This window comes from Drosophila rhopaloa, unplaced genomic scaffold, assembly GCF_018152115.1.
Source record: "Drosophila rhopaloa isolate 14029-0021.01 unplaced genomic scaffold, ASM1815211v1 contig_3, whole genome shotgun sequence".
Classification (NCBI taxonomy): domain Eukaryota; kingdom Metazoa; phylum Arthropoda; class Insecta; order Diptera; family Drosophilidae; genus Drosophila; species Drosophila rhopaloa.
In genome coordinates, this window is record NW_025335123.1 from 9,478,101 (window position 1) to 9,502,283 (window position 24,183).

The 24,183-nt window shown below is 44.7% G+C and overlaps 1 protein-coding gene across 4 annotated transcripts; it reads right to left on the reverse strand.

The window, feature by feature from the left end:
* Positions 1 to 10: 10 nt before the first annotated feature.
* LOC108045111 (probable G-protein coupled receptor B0563.6) lies at positions 11 to 16,584 on the reverse strand. Of its 4 annotated transcripts, XM_017124350.2 has the most exons (9): positions 16,195 to 16,584; positions 15,689 to 16,071; positions 10,103 to 10,266; positions 9,369 to 9,531; positions 8,110 to 8,263; positions 4,337 to 4,486; positions 3,765 to 3,858; positions 3,041 to 3,698; positions 11 to 2,910 (listed from the first exon to the last, which is right to left on the reverse strand). In XM_017124350.2, the coding sequence occupies exons 4-9, from the start codon at positions 9,507 to 9,509 to the stop codon at positions 2,794 to 2,796; spliced, it is 1,314 nt and encodes a 437-aa protein (XP_016979839.1). In that variant the 5' UTR covers positions 9,510 to 9,531; positions 10,103 to 10,266; positions 15,689 to 16,071; positions 16,195 to 16,584; the 3' UTR covers positions 11 to 2,793. The 4 variants fall into 4 exon arrangements, with proteins under 4 accessions (XP_016979839.1, XP_016979814.1, XP_016979823.1 ...); XM_017124325.2 differs by having other exon boundaries at positions 11 to 3,698; XM_017124334.2 differs by having other exon boundaries at positions 11 to 3,698; positions 16,149 to 16,584.
* Positions 16,585 to 24,183: the final 7,599 nt, after the last annotated feature.

Consider the following 24,183-nt stretch of genomic DNA (forward strand, 5'->3'; position numbering starts at 1 on the left):
CAGCTGCTTTTCTTGACTTTTATTCTTGAACTTTGACACCAATTAAAATTTTTGCTTAGATTGGGTATTTGTATGCTGTTTATGGTAAGTTATGCATTGCGTTGTATGCTTTATTCGCTTAAACTCCATCTGCCTTCGTTCACGCTGCTCTGACTCTATTTCTGGATATTCTTGATTTGCCTTCGTGCTGCCTGTTCTGATTTCCGGGTTTCTGGTGTCCTAAAAGCCTCAAGTTGCCTGACTTTTCACTTTTTCAATTCGTTCATCTACGTTCCTAAATATTAATTTTTCTCTTGGCTTTGAGCTGAGCTCGGGAAAACGAAAACAAAAGGATCTAAGTTCAATCAATGTGATAATTCACCTTTGAGTAGCTGCCAAATGCAGGGATATTCTTCGATATCCTGGCGAGTATGCTAACTAATTTTGTAACGGGCTCGATAACTTCTTTCGAATATACTTTAAAATATTAATTGTAATTGCAATTCTTTTTTCACCATTTTTTGTTAGGTTTTTCTAGTCAACAATTGAATATTATTTTTTGCAAGAATTTTGTACGATATTGAATCGTTAAAGTTTTTAAATTAATCAAATACATTTTAAAATATAATATATTGGCCAATCCCCATAACGCATTTTATGATTTGTTAATAACTTAACGATTTTTGAGAATGCTCTTTTAGGAAGTAGAATAATATTGAGTTAATAAGCAGAAAGACCAGAATAAGTTACATATTTCAAAAACTATTAAACACATATTCAAATATGGTATACTTTTGGCATAATTCCGAATCGGTACGCTTTTTCTTCTAACATATTTTACCTTTAACATAGGTTAACGAATTTTTATTGAATTTTTAAGTAGCAAGCCATAAGATTACCAGTCTGTTTTTAAATCAAAAAGTTTTTGTCTAGTTCTTATAGAAATTTAAAATTCACTTAAGAAAATGGTTTTTGAATTTGCAAAAAAATTTTTAAGGAGGATCTCAACATTAATATATTTTTTCGATATTCTTTTAGAATTTGTACCGGGGTTGTATTCACCTTGCCCATATCAGCTTTTTGGTTGTTTCGACACTCCTCTCGAATTCCGATTAGTTTGACCCAACTCTTTTTGCCGAAAGGGACTCTGCCGCGGATATCGTTTTGGTAGATATACATTTAGATATTTGTAAATTGAATGCAATGCAAGCCTTAGCTTAGCCTTGGACTTGCGCAGCACCTACTGACGCTGGGTAAATAGACATCACTGGGAAGTTTCGGTTGCTTTGCTTTGTTAAAATACTAGGTACACACATTTAGTAAAGTTAGCTACGCGTGCTGCAAGGGGGCGGGGCAAGGGGTCAGGGGTCAGGGGTCAATGGTCCTTGGACTAACGGAGGAGTGGGTTCAGTGGAGTTCCCCTTCAGACTGACAACCAAGGGGGGGTGGGGGGTATTCTAAAATCGCTTCGATTACTCTAGATACCTAGATAACTTAGACCTCGAATTATAACTAGAATTAAAAGTAGAACTATAAGTAGTGTGACTACAATTAATTAACTTAACAATTCAATCTCAATTCACTCAACAATACAGTTTCAATACAATTTCGTCAGACGAAAGGGCTCAGCAGGATGCCAGATTTAGATCTTGATCTGGATCTGGATCTGGGGCTGGAATCGGGATTTCACTTGCGCGCACTTAAATGCTATAATCAATAGATACATATATGCATATATAAATATATTCGCTTAAAGTTACGCGTGTATACATAAATACGTCGTTTACATAAATATCGTTCACATATAGATATATGTAAGTAAATATATTAGTATTGTATGTCAGTATCTTATCATCGTCTAGCTCTCTCTCGCTGTGTTTCTGTCCCACTTGTCTGTCTAATATGTTAGTCTGTATGTCTGTTGTATCTGTTCTGTATCTGTATCTGTATCTGTCTGTGAAATCCATCTAAAACTAGAGTATACGAGCTCTTTAAGTATAATATTACGATATCATCATATCTGTATCTGTTGGGGACAACCTCATTTCTCAAAGTTACGAATCTCTTTACACTTTTTGGCTTTTTCGGTTCCCAACAAAAAAAGTAATTACAATTTGAGTGGTTTTTAAAGTCTTGAAGTTTTACCAAAGAAACAGGTGTTACAATATTACATAAATGGCACTTTTTTGAAAAAGTCTCCCCTATCTCTTATTTAATAACTTTTGATTGGAAAGAGATACCTCGATTATTTTGTAACCTTACTGTAACTTTGGTAAAATTTCAAATTTCTTAAAACCATTCAAATTGTCTTTTCTGTTCTGTTTAGAAATTCGGATCTTTGGAAATGAGGTGACCCACACTATATTTTAGATCCCTTGGACTAAATTGCGTACCTGTTGTTAAGCTGCATTCATAGTTCATTTTCGTTTTCGCTCATTTCTTTTTTCTGCCGATTATTTATGTATTTTCGATCAAATTGAATTAATCTCTAATCCTAAAGCTACCAAAAAAATTATCCGCATATTTATAAATACGCTTAAGGAACACACACATACACAGACACTTATATACGCAATGCTTGGCGCTGGTTATTAAATATCGTTTTATCTTATCATTATCTCAACACCTTGAATGCAGCGGTATCTTTAGCGAGAGTAAGGGGCCGCACACCTCGGCGACCTGGGGGGAGTGTTGGAGGGGTTACTCTGGGCTGGGGGGGTTCTCGGAGTGCGGATCTCGAGTAGCGGATGGGCGGTTGGGTTGTGGTTGTGGGTGGTGGGCAGTGGGCGGTGGACGATGGACGATGGGCGTTGGCTAAATGCTACTCGATCGTCCCAGGCCCGAGGTGGTGGTTATGTGGTGTTTGTGGCGCCCCTTATCTACCTTAGTGAAGCACGCCATTGGCAAGCCGGATGGGCCGTTCCTCGTGTTCTGCGGGGGTGAGAATCAGCGCCGGAATGGCCGGATTAAAATTGGTAACGTGGCCGGGCGCGGTTCCAGTTCCGGCAACGGCAACGGCTACTGCTACGGTTCCGGCGGTGGCCGGTGGACTGGCACTCACCTCGTGCTCCGCCTGGTGGCAGCACTTGCCCTTCAGCCAGGGCCATTTAATGGTGCGCACCAGGGTGTTGCGGAAGTCCTCGCTGAACAGGCAGTAGATGTAGAAGGTCAGCGAGTAGTTGATCAGCTCCAGCAGATTGGCGCTGGCCCGGAACACCTGGAAGGGGAAGCTCGGGTACACCTCCGAGGCGATCGTCATGTGGAGAATGGCCATCGGTGAGACGCAGACGAGGAACAAGATGGACGTGCTGCCGAGCAGCAGGAACAGACGCCGCTCCTCGGCGAACTTCCGCGGATCGTCGTCCTTCAAATAACCGTGACTGTGTCCGTGCCCCTGCCCGTGGGCGTGGCCGTGGCCGTGGGCGTGGGCGTGCGGACGACTGAGGACCATCTGCCTGCGGCGCTCGCAGGTCCGCCGGTAGACCATCATGATGCGCATGTTGAGGCCACCGATCACCAGGGTGGGCACCAGCTTGAAGATCACCTCCAGCATTATCTTGTAGACGCGGTAGAAGATGGTCTGCTGGTAGATCGTGTTGTCGCGCCGCAAGTACACGAATGCGTCGCTGGAGCCAAAGATGCACTTGATCAGCTCGCCACGGAAAATGCTCGGCAGGTAGACGATCACCGTGGCCAAGCAGGTGAAGAAAACCACAACTCTGGCAGGGATTAGGGCATAAATTGAATTGGTTTAACTGGCCAATCCAGAGAACGAATCTGCTTACCCTGGTGGTCCCATCACTGGTCGAGCGAATCCGGGATGGCACACGGAGACGTAGCGCTCGATGGTCAGAACTAGTAACATCATCACGCCAACGCCTTGATGGATCCAAGAAATGGGGTTAACGTTATAAATTGAGCTTGATATTTCAAAAAAACTAATATTAAATAATAATAAAATTATTAAATTTGATATATGAAAGAGGCATTCAAACGTGACTGGCAATTAAATAGTCAAAGCTCTTAAAACATAAACGAAAAGGTTATGAAAGGTGCCAATGAAGTCACCATGAAAAGGTGTCTAAAAGAATGCAGTCAAAAAATAAAGTAGTTTTTAAAAAGAGGATTTCGAATCCCGTAAAAATATTTTTGCCTACTTTTAGACATCTTTATAAGTGATTTCAAAACCTTAGTGAAGTCGGTAGAGGATTTTGTAATACAAAATATGTATAGTACGGATATTGACAAAATGTCGAGCGATTTGGCCAGCTTGAATCACCAAGAATGTCGGGTAAGAAAGGCTTTCCTACTTTCGAAAGCTCTCCCTGTGGCAAGTCCACAATCAGCCGAGACTCACCCAAACAGCCGTTGCCCAAATAAAGCTCCAAGTGGGCGGTGTAGAAGGCGGGCCCGAACTCCTCCCACTGCCCCCGATCCTTGTGCACCAGCATGCGGATGCCGAAGGGGATGGCGAACACGATGGCCAGCAGGGCGGCGGTGGAGTAAGCTGAAAAGGGGGGGAAAGGGGGTGACACACACGGGGCACGGGGGGGGTGAAGGGGCAGAAAAACAAAGGGATTAACTCGGGCAAATCTATAAAAATGTCCTTTATGGTTGGGTTTATGGCATAATTATGGCGCCGTTTCCGCCATGTGGCAACAGGAAGTAACGGCACACACACGCACACTCACACACACACACTCACACACACCCACACACATGCAGACACAGAGACACTCGAGTCGCGGCCAAATGAATGGCTTTCCCTTCCGGTTCCCCTTTCTCAACTTCCCTTTCTCTTTTTTTGATAACTTTCACTCGTGTGCCTGCGCGCGTGTGTGTTGTTTATTGATTTATTATTTTGTTTATGACCATATAATTACATTATTACTAATATCATGTGCGTCCTGCTGCCACTTCCCGCCAAATTGCTGTGCACACAGGGCTTAATGTTCGATGTATGACTTCCCCGAAAAAGGAGGCTGTCATAATGATGGGCATCTAATTGGGTACAGGGACACATCAATATAAATGTCAGTTTTGTTTGCGCCAAGCCTGACAAGTGTCCTGCCATTATCTCTCCTCATCAGCACCCCCTTGTTATACAAATCTCAAGTGTTGGACTTGTCGCCTCTGGAATTTGTTTGTAGCTGGAATAGCGATGGAGTGCTTTAAGCGAGATCTTCCTTAAATCGATTTAAACGGCTATGATCGGGGATCTCCCTGGCCATTTTGGCATTCCCCAGTTGGCAATAAAACATTTTTCCCATCCGCAACTGCATAACTTTGGTCAGCACACACACTAGTCCTTGGGAAAAGGACGAGGACTAGGGACAGGAGACCATTTGGTGGCAATGACCGCCAAATAACAAATGGGCCGCCAGTCGGTTGGCATCGTAAAAAGGCTGCGAGCAGCAAAATATTTTTGTTATTTTAATAAAATGAGCAGCGTTGGGAGGGGCGGTGGCTCTGATTTCGGTCATTATTACTCATGCCGCCGAGGCTCCTCACAACTTTTATTTACTGCCACTTGAACAGCGCTCTGAGGCTGGTGATATTTCAGTCACTCACCAGCCAAAGGGTCTCGCTTTGCATTTCTCCTTCTGGGTTCCGGGCTTTAGTCCTTTTTCACTCCTCGCTCCTCCTACATTTTTGGCCAAGGCAGTCGAAAGGGCAATCAATTATGCTGCCCTAGCATGCGTATTACATTTGGAGCATTTTACATTTTATTTTCGCATTTTGCAAGGGCAGGATACTCTTTTATGGGGTATTAAAATGCCAGTCAGATCGGCCACGCACTTTTGCCCTTTGGCAGGTCGTAAAGTCTAGGAGTTATCGGTCGGTAATTGGATGGGAGTGCGGAGACTAGGGAAAAGTTTAGACGCATTGTTGAGATCTGTATTTAGAATGGCTTGGGGTCTTCGGGATATCATAACTTTGGCCTAAATCATTGGGCTCTGCAATCCACTCATCTACCTCAGGGTATTCAATGCTTCGGCTTGCGAGGACTTGCGAGGACTCCTTGACAAGTAAAGTGAGTCGCCTGTTTCTGTTTTCCTTGTTCGTTGCCTTTTTGGGCCGCCTCTTCCTTCCTCGTGAGTGATAGTCGAGGCTAAAAAATAACCAGCAAGTGGCGGCGCAGTGACAAAGTTTCCTTTTTCCCGCCCCAAAGAGTGGGCCTCATTAATCAATTAAAGCGCCATAAAGCAAACGAGTGTCTAATAGAGTTGACATGCTGACTAACACAACGGAATGTTGTGGCAAGGGGTAGTTGTGGGGGGGGGAAATGGGCGTGGCATAGGCTTAGGGGCCCTGGCTCTGCATAAATTTCCACGGGGTTAACCGGTCTCATCTAATGAAATAACTTTCAATGAGGCTGCACACGCACATGACACGACGGCAGTGCGCATATATTAGCCGCATTGTGGCAGCTTCAATTTCGGCAGAAATCGTCGAGGTTAATGAATAAATTCGGGGGCACAATGGCCAGAAACGTTCGTCGGTGGGGAATACACATGTTGTAAAGCGAAACTCAATTTGACAATCAGTCAAGACTGGAGCCCAATTCCCTTCCTCCCACCGGAATGGCAATGAAGCTTAGGAAATTCAATGTTTGCGTGGGCGAAGACGTACGAGTGTGTCTCTGGGCCAGAAATCCAATATGGGTAATCGCAACATGGGCTTTGGACTTGTTGCGAAAAGTCAAAAAAATCTTTCTGGCAAATGGGAAATATGTGGTAATCAAATGAAATCAGAGCCCTAAATTCATTACGGGCAGCAGCGTGGAGTCCTGGCGAACAATACAAGGATTATGATGCAGTTTTAGTCAAAGATTGCAAATTGAAAATTGATGAAATTTTCCTCCCTTTATGCTGCTAGAAAAAAAAAAAAAAGGAACGTAAATTCACTAATCACTGCATGCACAGACCATAAACTGCAACTGTTTGCTTAGGCAAAGGAATTTACCTTTGAGCGAATTAAAATTGAAATCATTTACTGCTCACATTTCACGAAAATTCCAATGTATTTTCATGGACGAGCAACAACAGTGCTCATTGAAGTGACAAAAAATCACATACATTCGATGACAAAGGAATTCACCTTCACATAAATTGAATTGTCAATTGTGAAAGTGTGAAAGTGTGAAATAGATCCGGTTCACATCTAATGAAAATTGCAATCTTTTGTGCTGCTTACTTTGGCAGTATTCATTGTTGGTTTGCTATTGATTAAAAACTAATAAAGACATGACATTTAAATAAGCTTGGATTTGAAACGGATACCGTTTACAATTCATGGCAATTACAATTTATTGCATAGAAAATTATTTGTGTTTTAATTAATGAAATGAGAGAATGCCGTATGGCGTCAAAGGAGTTTACCTTTTCGCCAACTAAATTGGATTTGTTGCAGAATATTTTGTTTAATTTCGGTGACAAAGGAAAATAGCATCCTAATTAACAGAAACTAAAAACGACTTAGCATTTTTTTATGTAAGTTTAGATTTGAAATGGTTACTGTTTATATTGATGGAATCTACAATTTAATACTGAATATTACTTCTATTTTAATTTGCAAATGAATCAAAAATACAATAATCCCTGCAGTTGAACAATAAATCCATGCTGTGTGTTAAAGGACTTTATGTTTTTGCTAATTAAATGAATTTGGTTCACACTTGAATTTTGTGTATTTTCGGTGGCACAGAATCACAGCTACAAGTGAACAAAGGCATAACTGCAGTAATTACTGAAATGGGAGGACACCTTGCTTGGGCTGCCTTTCAAAGGGGTTTCAACCAAAAGAAATCGAGCGTTGAGGAAGGCTAAAATGGAAACTGTTCGGTTTGGATTCCCGTTTTGAGCAATTGTGCATGCCTTGGGTTTGCGATAAACCACCAACATCAGTCGAGTATTAGGCTTGTGTATTAGGAATGTGCAACACGGCCTCAAAGCGCAAATACACGAATAACTGGTTTGGCTGTGTTTGCAGATTAATAGGAATTTCATCCTGCCGAAATGTATCATGTATTGAGGTTGGTCCTTTGGCTCAAGAATTTCCTGTTTGCTTGGGACTCTGTGTGCGTGAGTGTGTGGGTGTGCGGGTGTGTGGTCGTGCCCCGGTACTTACCCCTCATGTAGATGTAGGCGGTGCCACGCATGTTGCGCCTGGTGAGCACAATCAGGTTGAAAACGTTGCCTATGATGCCCATGGCGCAGATGATGGGCAGCACCAGGCCATAGCAGTATTCCCTCAGCGATTCGGTCCGCGGATCCTCCACATCCTGCAAGGATAGTAAACAAGTGGGTGGGTGTGAAGGGGCTACCAAACAGCTCGTAAATCATCTCTTTGTGGCTTCGCCCCTTTTGTTGGCTCTTGGATGGGCGGCCGCAGATAAAAATTCAATAGTCAACTTGACACTTTTATTTTGTGACTTTTTATGCACACACGCATTCCCCGCATGCCCCCTGCTCCTACGTTGCCATGTGTGTGGCACCACTTTGGTGGCACCACTTTGGAGCCTCCACTGCCACCCCTTTTGCGCCCTTTGTTTTCTATTTTTGCATTTTCCGGGGCTCGCCTTGAGCCAAAGTTGCGAACAAAGCAGCTTTTGGTTGTCTGTCAGCCAGCGTGGGCAACTTTTGGTACCCTTTTTTAGTAAAGGTATGGTATGATGCTTGGCAAAATATACACCTATGAACTCTCAATGATTTCAAAAGGTATCTATATCTGCTTCAAAAAATTACCTATACGAATATACTCTATTGCCAAAAAACCTAGTTCAAATTTATCAACAACACTATATTTTGAGTTTGTGAGACGACGGTCCCCTTTTTATTTACATACTTTTAAACACCCATAAAGTCTGGGATTTAAGCTTAAATCTGAGTTGATGGAATACATTTCCTGGCACCTACACCTACACAACCAATGTCTAATTTTCGTAGCATTCAGTGTGTAAACTTTTAATAGCAGAGTCAAAATAAAATATTGGTCTGGTTCTCCCAAAGGTTTAGCTCGACTTTAAAGAGTTAAGCGAGCCAGGCAGAACTGGGTGTCTTGGAAACGGAGGCCATGCAACAAAGCCTGCTGTGCCCTGAAATGAGCAATTCCTCTCAGCTCCCTTCCCCGCCCTTTGCCCTTTGCCCCTCCGGCTCATGCTCAGCCGAGAACATTTTTGAAAAACATTTCCCGCGGCGCCCGAAAGTAGTCAACCGTTTTTCTGCGCAGCAGGCATCCTGCAAGGGCTACGCAGGACACGACCAGTTCCCAGGGCAACTAACTGGCCCAAGGTGCAACTGGTCCAGGGGCAGGGGGAGGGGTAATGGGTGATGGGTGCCCCCAACAGAAGCAGCAACTATTCAATGGCCAAAAGCAAACGCACTCACCCGATAGAAGTCGTCCCGCAGGTCGGTGTTGAAGACGGACGTGGCATTGGCCAGGACATCGGCGCTGCTGGTGAGATTGGCGCCCCAGATGAACGAGCAGTAGGCGGGATCCTCTTCGGTGTTGTAGAGCCTCGTTATCATAGTTCCTCCGCTGTTGCCTCCGCTGCGAATCGAGTTTAATTTGTGTAAGTAAAGCGGGCCCGAGCCCGAGCCCGAGCCACCAAAGAAATTGTGTGTAAAAATAGTCGGGACCCGGAATGAATGGCTTTGGAATGTGCGAGTGCCGATGTAATTTAAATAGGGAGAACCTTTCAGGCGGTTGTGGGGGTGGTTCAAACCGAGCCGACTGTGACGCGACTAGCGGAAACGGAAGCGTTCACTTGTACACAGTGCGATAAAAACAAAGCGCAAAAGAAAACACACACACACTAACACACACACACACTAACACACACACACAAACACACACACTAACACACACACAGAGAAACAAGCGATAAGGGGGCGAAACTGGCGTAACAATTGGGACTTTGATTGCCGACGCGCAGCACAAACAAATCAACGAAAAATTGAAAAGCAACTGCCAGAGAGACGTAAAAATAAAATGCTGGAAATAATTGCGGCCCGTAAATAAGTTTGGCCATGAATGGGGAATAGAGAATGGAGAGTGGAGAATGTAGAGTGGATGGCAAGGGCCATCGGGGGATATTAGGGGATTGAAAATGGGAAAATACCTGATGGGATTCGGGGTGCTAGTGGCTCCACTCAGCCTGTTTAGTGCTCGGAGTGCTGCCAGCGTACTTCTGCATTGGGTTCATAGAATCTTTGCCGGTGACAAGCCCGGGCAGAATTGGTTGCGATCTTGGCAATCCTGGCAGGCGGCATCATCTTGTAACACCTACAACGGAGAAACAAGAAAAACATCATGTTACTGGGCTGTCAGTCGAACTTTGGTCCTCCTTCTCCTGCTCGTCATGTGTGTATTTTATTATGCGACAGGACACTCCGGCGAGGAGTGTGTGTGTGTGTGTTTGTATCGCACATTATTGACGTGTCGGCTGCGGCAACAGGTGTGTTTTATTTGCTCCTGGCCCGCCACTCCCACATAACGCGCCCGGCTAAGCGCTAAAATCAACGTTGACAGGCAGCAGAAATTCGTATAAAATATTTGATAAATTGCCCCCGAGCCAGTTGGCCAAGGAAGCGTGGCAAAAAGAGAGTGAAGTGCCGGAGGGAGGGGAGGGGGCTGAGCTTTAAGGGCAAACAGCGGGCTCACGTTAATGGCTTTGTGTCAGAATGGCGAACAAAAAGAGCGTGGATTGAAGCCTCCGGTTGCAGCCGCAAAGTATGCAGCACTTTTTTTTTGCTTTGGCCCGCCATTTGCATATCACGCATACGCACTGTGGGCGCTCTGCGGGCAAAGCATAACACTCGGAGAACACCTTTACTTAGAGCTTTGTGCGGTGACACAAACATGACACAAACTTAATTTCCCCAAGGCACAACATAAAAGCCTTCGAAAACCAGGCGAAACCACCGACTGGGGACCGGATGGTTCCTGCCGAGAGTGCTCACTGTAGGACAAACGACACCTGCATTGAGTCCGGGCGTCGGTTTCGGAGTCTGTGTGCGTGTGCGTGTGCGTGTACGTGTACGTGTCTCCGACTCCCAATCCGAGTCGGATCCAGGCATAATTTATGCCAGCGATTATCATAATAATTCGCCGGACCAGTCCGACACACACGACTGCCTCGGTCGGTTGACAATGTGGGTGGAGCAGGGTGGTGCAGGGTGATGTTGGGTGGTGCCGGGTGGTGCAGGGTGGTGCCTGCTCGGTGCCACTGGGGTGTGTGGGTGTCGACTGTCAACTGTCGCTTGTTAGTTTTTGGTTTTCGAGCTCCTCGCCGCTGCTGTTTGCCGAGCACTTACAGTTATTGCGGTTTAGTTTGCCTGGCGAATAAATAGAAGCCCGGATCGGTTGGTTGTGGCCAGGGTCCCATCCCTCGATTTCAGACCTGGATTTGTTTTACATTTTACGTTTCCTCTTCCCTTTCCCCTTAACCCCTTCTCGTTTTTTGGCTTTCTCATTTTATTCGGTTAACAAACAGCAGTTTGTCATTTAAACAAACATGGGGGTAGTAGACAATGCCATGTGAGAGTGACTTGGCCTGTTTATCTTCCCACCGAAACGCAGGAAAGGGAAAAGGAAAAGGGAAAGCAAAGCCAAAGGAAAAGGCAAAACCGAAGCGTAGCTTAATGGACCTGCTATGGTTTTTCCCGCTTTTCCTTTTTTTTTCCCCCACAGCGATCCATCTATCTCTATCCCTGTCTGCTGGCGCATGTGTGCTGGCATGATTAATGCCTTTGTTTACATTTCCCGCTTCACGTTCGGCTATTTTCTTTTGGGGCCTGCCAGAGCCCCCCATTTCCCAACATTTCCCCCCCATTGCGGCCGGGGCCTGGCTGGCGAATGATATGTTTAACAAAAAAGTTTAACGCAAATTAAGTCAAACTGGCAGCGCTTAACGATGTGCGACATAGATGAATATCCTTGCATGTGTGCGCCTCGCCATATGTCTGTGTGCGAGTGGACAGTTTTTCTATTTTCTGGGCGGATCTGGACTGTTCGGGCTTTAATTTACACACAAAACGATGTGGCCCTAGTGACAAGCCAGCAGGACAAGCCATGTCAGCCACACACATACACACACACACTCACACACACTCTCATATGGACACCCACACCCGGACGGACGGCAAATTAAGTTTTTCCAGCAACAAAAATAAGCAAACTGTAAAAGGAAATCAACTCAAGACAAAGTTTAAGTAGATTCCCAGAATCATGGGGAAGGCAAGAAGTCAAGGACAGTGGGTTTGAATGGGGAAAGCACACCGGAAAAAATACATCGTATGTGTATAGCACGGGAAAAAAAATTTAAAGTTGACTTGGTAAATTTTAATTTGTTTTTTGGCTTTACTAAAATTATAGCTCTGTATGGCAAAAAGATTAATGTAGGTCAATGCTACATTTAACAATACTGTTGGATGGGGAATTCGAATTGCACCATGGCCAAAAAAATGTAGATTTATAAAAGCCAACAAAATTATTTTGATAATACATTTTAAACTGGATTTTTCTTTTCCATGTTCAAAAATTGTTACGTCACCTCACCACTTATTGATATTCATTGTTAATTTTAAATCAGACTCTGGCTGACTATGATTATTTTGGTCTATATCGGCACCATTGTACTGCGCCCGCCGGAAAAGTTCCCCAATCTGGTGGCGCTGCTGCCTAATCACCATCCCCTGTCCCCATAAAATGTACACGATAAACTTGTTCCATCTGTTGGCCAAAGTCGTTGAGCGTTGACAGTCTGCCATGTGTGTCCTTTCTGACCATTAAGTTTTTAATTTCCCTGGCAGGACATGGCCGCTCCTGCTGCTGCTGTTGCTGCTTCTGTTTGTTGACCACCTTTTGGCGACTGGCATTTTTCGGCTTTGTTTGCTTTTAATTACGCAATCATTTTATTTAATTTTTTCCGCCCTCCAATTAAGCTTTTAATTAAAACCCCAAGGCAGCCGAATTTTCGCACGCTCACTGCTCTTTTTTTGCCCGATTTTCTGGTGGCTCGCTAAACGAGTTTTTAATCGAAAACTTATCGCTAAGAGCGGCGCCTGCGCTGCCCGATTAATTTTCAATTTAAATTTACATTTGTATGCACAGCAGCAACAGTAGCAACTTTGGCCATAAATTGGCATGACCGGTTGACGTTGTCGCTTCGCAGTTATCGAAATTGCTTAACGGCGATGGCCATTCCGCCGGGATTGCCACCCACGGCGAGATAAACATGCAAAGTGTGTGTCCTTAGTGTCCTTCCCTCGTGCGAACACCCAGGCAGGTCGCCAGGATGCGTATCCACGGGGAGAAACTAGTGCGAAACAGTGTTGGCAGAAGACATCAAAAAGGGACAGATAAATCAAAAAAACCAGAAGAAACTGTCAACAAAAAACAGAGAAATTTGCATGATTTCCGTACTAAATTAGCTTAATAGCTTATTTTACTTCATAATTTTCTTAACAAAAAAGAAAAAAACACTTTTAAACAGAGGATGCTTAAGAATTGAGTCTTTAAAGAAATGCATTGCCAGGCTTAATCATTAAAGAATTATTTTGTGAAACGCCATAGTAAGTTTCAAACATTCATATCATATCAATCAATCAATTTGGTTACGGCACAAATAAACTTCTGCGGTAAGTTTATAAATAAAAGTCATTCAGTTTTACCATACTCCTACATTTTCACGAAATCTACAGGAAACAAAAATGTCTTCACTTTCAAAATTGCTGAAAATCAGATTCTTTCAAATGCACATATCGATTCTTAAAAAAAAGAACAGATTTCCAGGAAAGACCATTAAAAATGGACAAATCTTTCCTGAACAAGAAAGGAAAGCTAACTTCGGGCGGAGCCGAAGTTGATATACCCTTGCAGAATACTCTGTAAATTATATTCTCCAAAATTATTCATATGATGCATTCTTAATACTCATAAAAAATCCCAACTTCCTAACTTTAAAAACACCAAAGTTATGACATTTCCAATCGTTCAGTTATATGGCAGCTATAGGATATAATCGGCCGATCCTTATGAAATTTGGTAGGTTGGCTGGCCAAATATAACACCCATAGAAAATGCCGACTTCCTAACTTTACAAACACCAAAGTTATGGCATTTCCGATCAATCAGTTATATGGCAGCTATAGGATATAGTCGGCCGATCCTTATGAAATTCGGCATGTCGGATTGATTAGCCAAATATAAAACCCATAGAAAATCCCAACATTCTAACTTTACAAACACCAAAGTTATGGCATTTCCGATCAATCAGTTATATGGAAGCTATAGGATATAGTCGGCCGATCCTTATGAAATTCGGCATGTCGGATTGATTAGCCAAATACAAAACCCATAGAAAATCCCAACTTCCTAACTTTACAAACACCAAAGTTATGGCATTTCCGATCGTTCAGTTATATGGCAGCTATAGGATATAGTCGGCCGATCCCGGCCGTTCCGACTTATATACTGCGTGCAAAGGAAAGAAGGGTGTGTGCAAAGTTTCAATTCGATATCTTTAAAACTGAGAGACTAGTTCGCGTAGAAACAGACAGACGGACAGACAGACGGACAGACGGACAGACGGACAGACGGACATGGCTATATCAACTCAGGAGGTGATCCTGATCAAGAATATATATACTTTATAGGGTCGGAGATGTCTCCTTCACTGCGTTGCACACTTTTGACCAAAATTATAATACCCTCTGCAAGGGTATAAAAAGGAAACAATGGCAACACTGGTGTCTATTCGCTTTATTAAGATTTTGCAGGGATGTCTTTATTAATGTGAAAGCTTTGGCTGAAAAATATCTAGAGTTAATTGGTGAAGTGAGCCTGTCAATAATTAAATTATAAAACACAATCAATAAATATTTTCTAAACTTTATTATAGGTCTTTAGTGTCAGCAAAGTAAGCTTAATTTTTTTTTTAAATATTACTTTATGAACCACTTAAGCTGAACACCTAATAAATGCTTGTGGGAAGATTTTCTTAATTTTAATTTTAATAAGGTAATTATTCTCTTCACTTATTCAGATTGCAATTGAGTCAGTGTGGCACACTGTGGTTCATAGTGTGGCAGCGCTCTATTTCGATGCCAGTAGACAGCCTTTTTCGCTCAGTCCATATTTCGCTGGGCGGTGGATCCCGGGGGACCGTCGTTAACTGCTGCCAGCTGATGCCGCTGATGGCCGTTTAACATTTGACCCACACATTTTAAGCTCGTTCTGGCTGCGAGCCGGAGCTTGTCAGTTTCAACTGGCGGGACTTGGCTCTAAATAATGTGTTGTGCTGCCACTCGACAAACGTGACTTTTGCCGCCAGTTTGGATTGCGCTCTCGACTGCCCTGGGTGCTGGCTAAGGACTAAGAACTAAGGACCATGGACTATGGACTATGGACTAAGGACCAAGGACCAAGGGCTAAGGACTAAGGGGTGCCCAGGGCCATTGTTGTTGAATCTGAATCTGAATCTGCGAGTTGCGAGCTGCTGGCACAGGGCATAACTTGTAATAACGCGCTGACCCCGACACCCACACACACACACACATACACACACACACACTCACATAAACACACACACACACACCAAGACCCACTGTAATACTAACACTAAAAATGGTGCTGGGGGTGGGGGATGGTGGGGTTTCGTTGGGCGGGAAAATGCACTCAAAATGAAAATGAAATGTCAACTTACCCGCAGAGGCGTGCGAAGGGCAGAGATGACGCTCTCGTTGCGGCTGCTGCGTTTTGTGGCAGCAACACGTTGTTGTAGCTGTAGTTGTAGTTGTAGTTGTTGCTGCTGACGGCGGTGGTGATGGTGGCGGTGGTGGTGGTGGTGGTGGTGGTGGTGCTGCTCTATTGTTGTTTCTTCGGCAGTGGTTCTTCGAAAACTTATTCGCAACTGTGAATATAATTCAGCTGCTGGCTAAAGTCTTTCCTCTTCGTCGTCGCTTTTTTTGGCAGTGACTGGGTGTTGCAGCTGCTGGGGCAACTTTAATTGGCAGTGTCTCGATGTGGCTGAGTGGCTCAGTGGCTCGGTGGCTCGGTGGGTGGCAGGACTACTCGGCGGTGGAGGAGCTGTCGGAGAGGCAAAACATAAATCTGCACTTAAATGCGTTCAGCGGTTGCAGTTTGGCAAAGGGCTTATGGCTTACGGCTTTCGGCTTACGGCTTACGGCTTAGCCAAGCACCCAAACTCACGCTGCGTTTCCGTTGCCTACTTTTGTGCGCCAAAAACTTTTTCCGCCTCTCAATCCCTTCTTTTGAATCCCTTTTCGGACTGAACTCACGCACTGGTCGACACTCGCTTTTTTTTTGTATATTTATTTTTTATTTTTACCACCAACAAGTTTGCTTTTCTGCAATTATCGCAGTTCCACTCTAACTTTATGAACACAGTTTGTTTTTTGCTTTCTTTTTAGGGTAAGCCCTTCAGTAACCAAAAAAAAAAAACCAAACAAAAACTTGAAAAAAAAGCAGAACAGTTGGCAGTGTGTGATCTGTTGCTGCCACTTGGTGGAGAGTTGGCCAATCTACTGCTGATGATGCTCCAGCTGCTTCTGCTGCTGCTGCTGCTGCGACACGTCCATGCCGTTCGAGTGCCCACGAGCAACTGAGTGGCAACTGGCTGGCACGCCTCCCTTTATTGACGTTGAACGCCGTTGAACGCTCCGTTGAACGCTCGGTTGAAAGCGGCGAAATTCCCTCGCTTTCAACATTGTGCCACTGAAAAGTGGGAATATTTTTGGGCCAAAATTTCCCCACTTGAATGCAAGGAAGTTGATCAACAGGATGGCCGCTGCAGCTGCTATATTTTTGCTCTCATCCTTATGATGTAACCCAGAGGCGGGGTGAGGGGTGGTTGGATTGTTGGGGTGTTTGGTAGGCAAACAATCTAGCCCAGGTTGGGGCTCAGCCAGCAGCGCATGAAATCAAAACAAATATAAATATAAAACACCGAGCTGGCGATGGCCACAGCTGCAGAGGACCAATACCCACCCACAACCACCCAGAAAAGTTGGCAGCTGAAGGCAGCTGAAGGCAGCTGAAGGCAGCAGCAGCAGCAGTAGTCCTGCTGGTAAGCTGGTGCTTATCTTCTTTCGGTTTCCTAAGCCTTCGCCGGATTACGGATTGCGTATTGACAATCACGGCAATGGCAGCCAGATAGCGGGATAGCGGGGTCCTGGGAGAAAGTGGGAGAAAGTGCGGGAGACAGTCGTGTAATACCCAGACAGTTGCAGGCAGGCACAGCCTGCAAATATCAGCTGTCTCAACCGGTTGTGCTTGTGCATTAAATGGCAGCCTCCTAGTTAGCACACAACTAGTAGGCCACTTCCACCCCTCACCCCCCCCTCCCTCCTTTTTGGAGCCGCCCTTTTTTAGCCACCCTTTTGGCCACCCTATTCGGCCCATTTGGCAAGCCCACGTTGACGATGAGGACGACGTCGACGCCAGCGTCGAACTCACTTGAGAACTATTTCAATAAGCGTTATGCACGCATTGTCCTTCACCCTGTTTTCTCCACTGTCACTGTGTGTTTGAGTGTGTGTGTGTGTGTGTGTATGTGTGTATGTGTGTGTTCGCCACCTCGCTGCAGTTTCCCCTTCCCCTTTCCCACACCCATCCTTTGGGCCAACAAAAGAATAGCGAAAGTTCAGTTAGAGATGGAGCTCACTTGGTTGGAAGATATGTTAGATCCTTTTCGGCTATAAGGACTTTTTAAAAAATAATTAGTTTTTTTATTATCTTAACCTGTTTTAGAAATAATGTCGTGAAAAGGTTTAATATTTGTCTATAGAAATATTAAACATTTTTAGAGATTTCACATTTTAAAATGTTATTACTTTGGTATCCATTTTGTTTATACAATGACATTATAATTTTGATTTGTTAGTTGTATATTAAACCAAATTTTATAAAGTACAAAATAAATTATATTTCTTTATTTATTACTATGTGTTGTTATGTCACCAAGACTGTATTTTCATTATGTTTCCAATTCGCTAAGACGATTCCGATTTAGCCAGTGGCAGAAACTATTTTCTGTGGCTGCAGTACCCGCTTTTTATCGTTGTACCGCTCAGTTTTTCCGCTCATCTTCTATTTCCATTTTTCCATCCGTCGCCAGCGCGGTCGTTGTTGTTGTTATAGTTTTTGTTGTTGTCTGCGTTGCCTACAAGCAATTTGCGGCGTTTTACATTTTGCATTTTGCGATTCTCATTTTGATTTTGATTTCGGTTGCAGTTGGCGCTGGCGTCGCTGCTTCCTGTCATTTTTGTCGTGTGTGTGTGTGTGAGTGTCCTTTTGTTGATTGTCAACTCTGTCAGGCAGGCCCCCCTTTCTACCTCCCCTTTCCACCACCCCCTTTCCACCTCCCCTTTCCACCACCCCCTTTCGCCTGGTGAGCCGCCTCAAGTGTCTGTCTGTGTGGCTGCGTGTTTTTCCTTGACTGGGCCACCTTGCGCCAATTATTGTCGCCTTGCGACGCGACTTTTCAGCTTTTGGCATCAGCAGAGGCTGCCAGTGTGGCACTCTCAGTCCCACGAAATGCCTCCGTCGAGTCCAGGTCCACGTTCCCGCTCCCATTCCCGCTCCCATTCCCGCTCCCTTTCCCGCTCTCGTTCCCGTCCAGGCAGATCAAACAGCGCCGAGTGTTCCTCTGGCTCAGCAAGCAGACAGACCCGCCTTTCCGCCTCCCATTTTTTTGCTTTCCCTTGCTTTCCTTTGCTTTCCTTTCCGCCTGCGCCGAGTCAGCCATTTTTCGGTAAGTAGGTCAGTGGCAAAGCTCGCGAAACGAGGGTGGCCACTAAAGTTGTTGGCTGCATTAGAAAATGCACCTAACACAATATTATGCTTGTCTCTTAAAACTGAATACTTTCAGAAAATGAATTTGTTTCAAAACTAAATTAAATTGGTTGAACCAAAAAAAAAAATACATAAATATTTGAGCTAATTGTTGATTTGCAGTTAAAACTACTTAAAAATTCGAATTTTATGAGCTATGAACGCTGTTATTTAGAAAAGAAGAAAGGAAGGAAGGAAAAATGGACATTGAAATGAAAACTGCTTCTTGCTGCTCTGGATAATTAAATGTGCTTCAGCTTCCAATTTGCGGGCAAATTGCGAACAATCTATATCACGAGTATTACCTACTTGTGATTTTTTAAAGTTCATTAGAAAGAAAAAGTTCACAGGTACTGATGAACAACGGTACTCAGATTACATTTTTATCTTTTAAACAAAATTCGTGCACGCTCTTTTAGATATTCTGTTCTACGCAGGCTCACATTGGAAACTAGTTTCGGAATCCTTAGGACGCCCCTTAATTGGATGCTCCTGCCATCGAGCAGCGAAAAAAAAGCAGACCAGAAAAGAGAAAAGATTGGCGAAATTGCCGTGAAAGAGTTTTCAAAAGAATTTCTGTGCGCCCTGCTGTATACAACACTACACCCCCCCCCCCTGTCGCATTTACCCCACATCCCCCATTTTTGTCGATGGCAGTTGTTATTGCTCTTGTTAGATATTGTTGTTGTCGCCGTTGTTGCTTGTCCTTTGCTGCTTATTGTCGTTGCCCCGCCCACAAAGTTGTCCTGGTGGAACTGGAGGTCCTGGTGGTCCCACCGCTCCTGCCAATCCACCCCAGCCCATCCCCTCGCCCCATTGAGTTACGCTCAGTCACCCGTTTTTGCTACGTTCACTGCTGGGCTCAGACTTTGCGACTTTGGCCACAAAAATGCCTTGACGCAGCATGTTCCACATTCGGCATTGCTGGGCGCTGTGTTCAGTAGGTTGGGTCGTGGAACCCGTACTGCCACTGGGCTCAGATTAGCCATCCTCCATCCTCCTCCGTATGAGCTCCTCCTCGACAGACTCCTCATTTTTGATACCCTCAGTGGGGCAACAGCTACTCCCTTGTTCTTTTTACTTTGGCAGGTATTAAAGCCGTTTATTAAATTTCAGATTCAGTCCTAGAAGGCAAAAAGTAAAAGTGAATTCGGTTGTAAGTGGAACTTTATTTCTATTTTTCTTCCTTTATTTGTAATACAAATGCATTCGCTGATACTTGGAGATATCCAGTTATTAGATAAATAGCCTGTTGTATATATTGTATTAAATCTATAAGGAATATATGTGCCACTCCTAAAGCTAATAAATATAAATGCATTCGCTGATACTTGAGGAAGTATAGATAGCCTATTAAATCTATAAGGAATATATGTGCCGCTCTTGAAGCTAATAAAATATTTAATAATTTCAGGGTATTCAATCCCGGCCAGTGAGGCTTTTTCTTCTGGTTTGAATGATTAAATCAATAGTGTGCGATGCGGTGAGGTGGCTCAAGCCGGGCCACTCCTCCACGCCTCATCCCTCGCATCCTTCGCATCCATCCGTCACCCATTGCATATCCTTTGCCAGTTCAACTGAGTTCGGTGCTGGCATTGTCAACGTCCTCGGCGTAGTCATCGTCATCGTCATCGTCGTGTTTCGTAACTTGAGTTGTTTAATGCATTTTTGCCTGGTGACTGGCATTTTTGAGATGCCACCAACCCCCCTCTCCCTCCTCTGCCCCTCCCCTGGCTCGTTCCGGGGCTGGAATCCCAGTTTGTATATCTGATGAACATGCAAAATAATTGAAATGCATTCAAAAGTTTTCCAAATGCCCCGAAAGGAGCAGCCTTGGCAGTGCATTCCTGATCAGGATTTGTGCTTGGCTGGAATTGTTAATCGAGCGTGTCGAGCTGCCAAAATGTAAATGGATTTCCCAGCCATTTCCCAAATCAAGTCGGCATTTGGGTCGTTTAATTTTAGCCAAATGGCTGACAGAATGTTGGGCTGCTCCGCAAATCGTTGGGTGGTGGACATCAAGGCCAAGACAATTGCCAACTAATTATGGTATGGCTGTCAGCTAATCTTACTCCGCAGTCCAAGGCCCCAGTCGCCAGTTGCTGAAATTTGAGCTTTGTGCCGCCCAAAAAAAAAAAAAAAGGATTGCATCTGCTGCCTGGCTGCCATAACCCTTAGCTATATTCTCAATTATATTTCATGGTACAGAGAACCTACTTATATTAAAGCTCTTTCATATGCCAGTTGATAAGATAGTATAACCCCACTTCAAAGTAACCTTCGAAGCATGTCGAATTTTTCGCTTCTATTCAGATACCATAGGAATTTTACCAATGCCACGCAATTCAAATTACAATTTCCGACACACCTCAAAACCAACTTTGTTTAAATAGAATTTCAATAAAACCGCGATTTGGACTATATATTTTGTTAGTATAACTCTTATTTCAAAAGAATAGAATATAAACATTTTGTAACATCACTCACAAAGAGCACTAAATTATACGTTGTAAGCTGGTGGCGTTCGTCTGAAACCTTTATAATAAATAGTGAATTGTAGTTGTGGTAGTCAGTTGACCACCAAGGGAGTGGAATTGCTGGCCTGGATGGGTGTTCTGCTCCTGGTTATCGCTCCTCGTTGGACTCGCACTGGCCACTAATTGCTGGTTCGCTGGATGGATTTGGTTTCCATTGCTGTTAGTGTCGGGGTTCTGCTGGCGATTACTCATTACTCAATCTGGCTGCTAAATGCTTTAATTACGTTTGTTTTGCCAATTAAAAACCAAACGTAGCACGTAACAATCGCTCGTCCATTGACCCCGCTCGCCTGGGCCACCCGCTGACCCCGGACAAGATGAACGCTGGCCAGGCACGCAGGTGGATTCCCTGCGTCCTCGTTCTGCTCCTTCTCCTTCTCCTCGTCCCCATCCTCATCCTCGCTCAATACAGCAGCAAATCTTTTGGCAACTCGTCAACAATTGCGTGTTGACGCAGGACGCAGGACGTCCTTTCGCTTCGTGGCATATTTCACGCGGCCCTTTGTTTGCCTCCGTGCCAAAAGGGGCGGGAAAGGACGAGGGGCGGGAAAGGACGAGGGGAGGGAAAGGACGAGGAGCAGGGGGGGGGCAGAGAAATAGCAAAACAGTGGGGTGGAGGGGGGGAATGGGGGATGGAGTCCTGGCAGAGTCAAGTGCCTGGCCCTCTAATTCGGGAACAGCAGGCACAACTTCATTACTGTTGAGCTGCCTTCGCGTGGGCGTGCTGAGATTTATTCAATTTAATTTGGCATCGGCGTCAAGTCGGCTTGGTGGTGTCGAGGCATGTGATTAAAAATTGTTTACCAAGTTCATTGACATTGTACGGTGGAACGGAACGGAAGCCATTCAGCGGAACAGCGAACAGCGAACTGCGAACAGCGAACTGGTAACTGGAAAGGCTGCCTAGCAATTCCGGTCCTGCCAGGAGCTTCACAGCGAGCAACTTGGCTCAAAGGACCTCAATAAAATAAGTAATTAGACTAAATCATGTTTTTAATAATGCTCCTAAATTATTTCACTACTGGTAATGAGCTTTCGACAATGTTTTATTGCTTTCTCCGACGAATCTCCCATGTTGAGCAGTTTTTTTTGGCTCAAAGGCCTAATTAGACTAGATCTTGATTTTAAATAATGCTCGACTGCTGTGGATGATTTTATATTGCTTTTCTCGACTAATTTTCCATGCAGGGCTTATCTTTCTTAGACTCGTCTCATTAATCAGAGCTTCGAATCCGCTGTAAATTTGCCCAGGTCCAATGTCGAATGTCCAGTTCCATTTGCGTAATTCGCACCGCCTGTCACTCAGCAGCCATCAATTATGCGATTTAACCAGTGCCCGGCATTAGCTAATGCACTGCGATGATAGAACCCATTAGCCGGGATTGGCCTAAGGTCCTGGGAAGATACACCAGAAGTGCATATGCTCAGCCTCAACGCGGGAGTGTAGCGGACTGGGGGAGGGGGAGGGGAGGGGTGGGGGGTGGTAAGGGAGCAGGGCGTGGCGGGGGCGGAGCGGAGCGTTATCCGCGGGCCATAATGGGGATGATTTATCCAGGCGCCCAGCCTCCTCGCGCCTGCTCGCCTATCACTCATACGCCCCGGGTGCCGGGTGCCAGCTGTTGTCGAGCCCGTGACACTCCCCCACCCCCCCCTTCACCCACCCCACTCCCCCGGCGGCGGATTGTAGAAGGGCGGGTGGGAAACCGATACCGATACCGATAGCGAAAGCGAAACCAGAACAGAAACTGTAACCAGAACGATGCCAGCGCGCTTTCGCACAGAAGTCGAGCCGAACAATGGCTAATTATGACACCCCGAGTTCCGGGGGATGAGGAGGAGGATGAGGATGGGGGCGAAACCGGAGATCGCAGTGGAGGTATAACTTTCTATTGTGGGCGCCGTCAAATAGTGGGGACTAGGCTTTTAATCACTCCATTTTCGGTTAAAGCGATTTAGGTTTACTGCGAAATGGGGGCTGTTGATTGACATCAAATATCTTAAAGCGAATATGTGCATTACTTTTGTCATCAAAAGTGTGGTGTTTAAAGCTTCAAGAGTTAAGCGTTAGGCCAAGAAAATAATTGCACGTATTCTGGGCCATAGCTCATTGCACATGGCGAGATTAAAAGGTAACTTAAGCTAAAATTAATAGATGCTAATAGAGCTTTCCATTAATTTTAAAGGATTTTTAGAATTATTAAAAGGCTTTTCTATGAATGAAATGATTTGCTTGTTTTACTTTTGACATCTGTAATCTGTAAGTAATAAACACAAAAATACGCATTGGACTCACCTTTTTGGCCATAAAATGTGTGTGGGGTTTTGAAACACTTGTACAAGCCATAAAAACCGTGGATGCATTTGTGTCTTCAGGCATTCCCCGGGATTCCAGTAACATGTATTTTATCTTAAGGGCCCGGCCTCATTGTTCTGTTGTCACATTGCCCTGCCGGTTCATATTTTTATTTCCGCCACAAATCTTTGACATTCCCGTTAGCCGCTGGCTGTTCTGCTTTATTTCGCTGTGTACTCGCCGCCGTAACTGCAGGGCGATAAATATCAAATACAATTGCCCGCCGGCAAGCCGCAGTCCTGGATGCCACGAACTCCAGGATGGTGCCACCCCCATTCCCCGTTCCCCATTCCCCATTCCCCATTCCGATTCCCCAGAACGGTGGCTGGCGACTAAGGAGCAGTTGACCCAGTTTAGCAGCTTATGGAATAATTCATTATGTATTTGCTTGCCATTGTCACTTAATTTGAGTGGGGTTTCCCGCCCCCGTCGAGGACCACATTGCGGTACTTTCGG

Excerpts from the sequence above, each read along its gene's own strand:
- LOC108045111 (XM_017124342.2), bottom strand. The coding sequence starts at position 9,509 with ATGATAACGAGGCTCTACAACACCGAAGAGGATCCCGCCTACTGCTCG. Across the intron at positions 8,264-9,368 it reads TGCGGGACGACTTCTATCGG|GATGTGGAGGATCCGCGGAC; the intron begins GTGAGTGCGTTT and ends CTATCCTTGCAG. Across the intron at positions 3,699-3,764 it reads CCAGTGATGGGACCACCAGG|AGTTGTGGTTTTCTTCACCT; the intron begins GTAAGCAGATTC and ends AATCCCTGCCAG.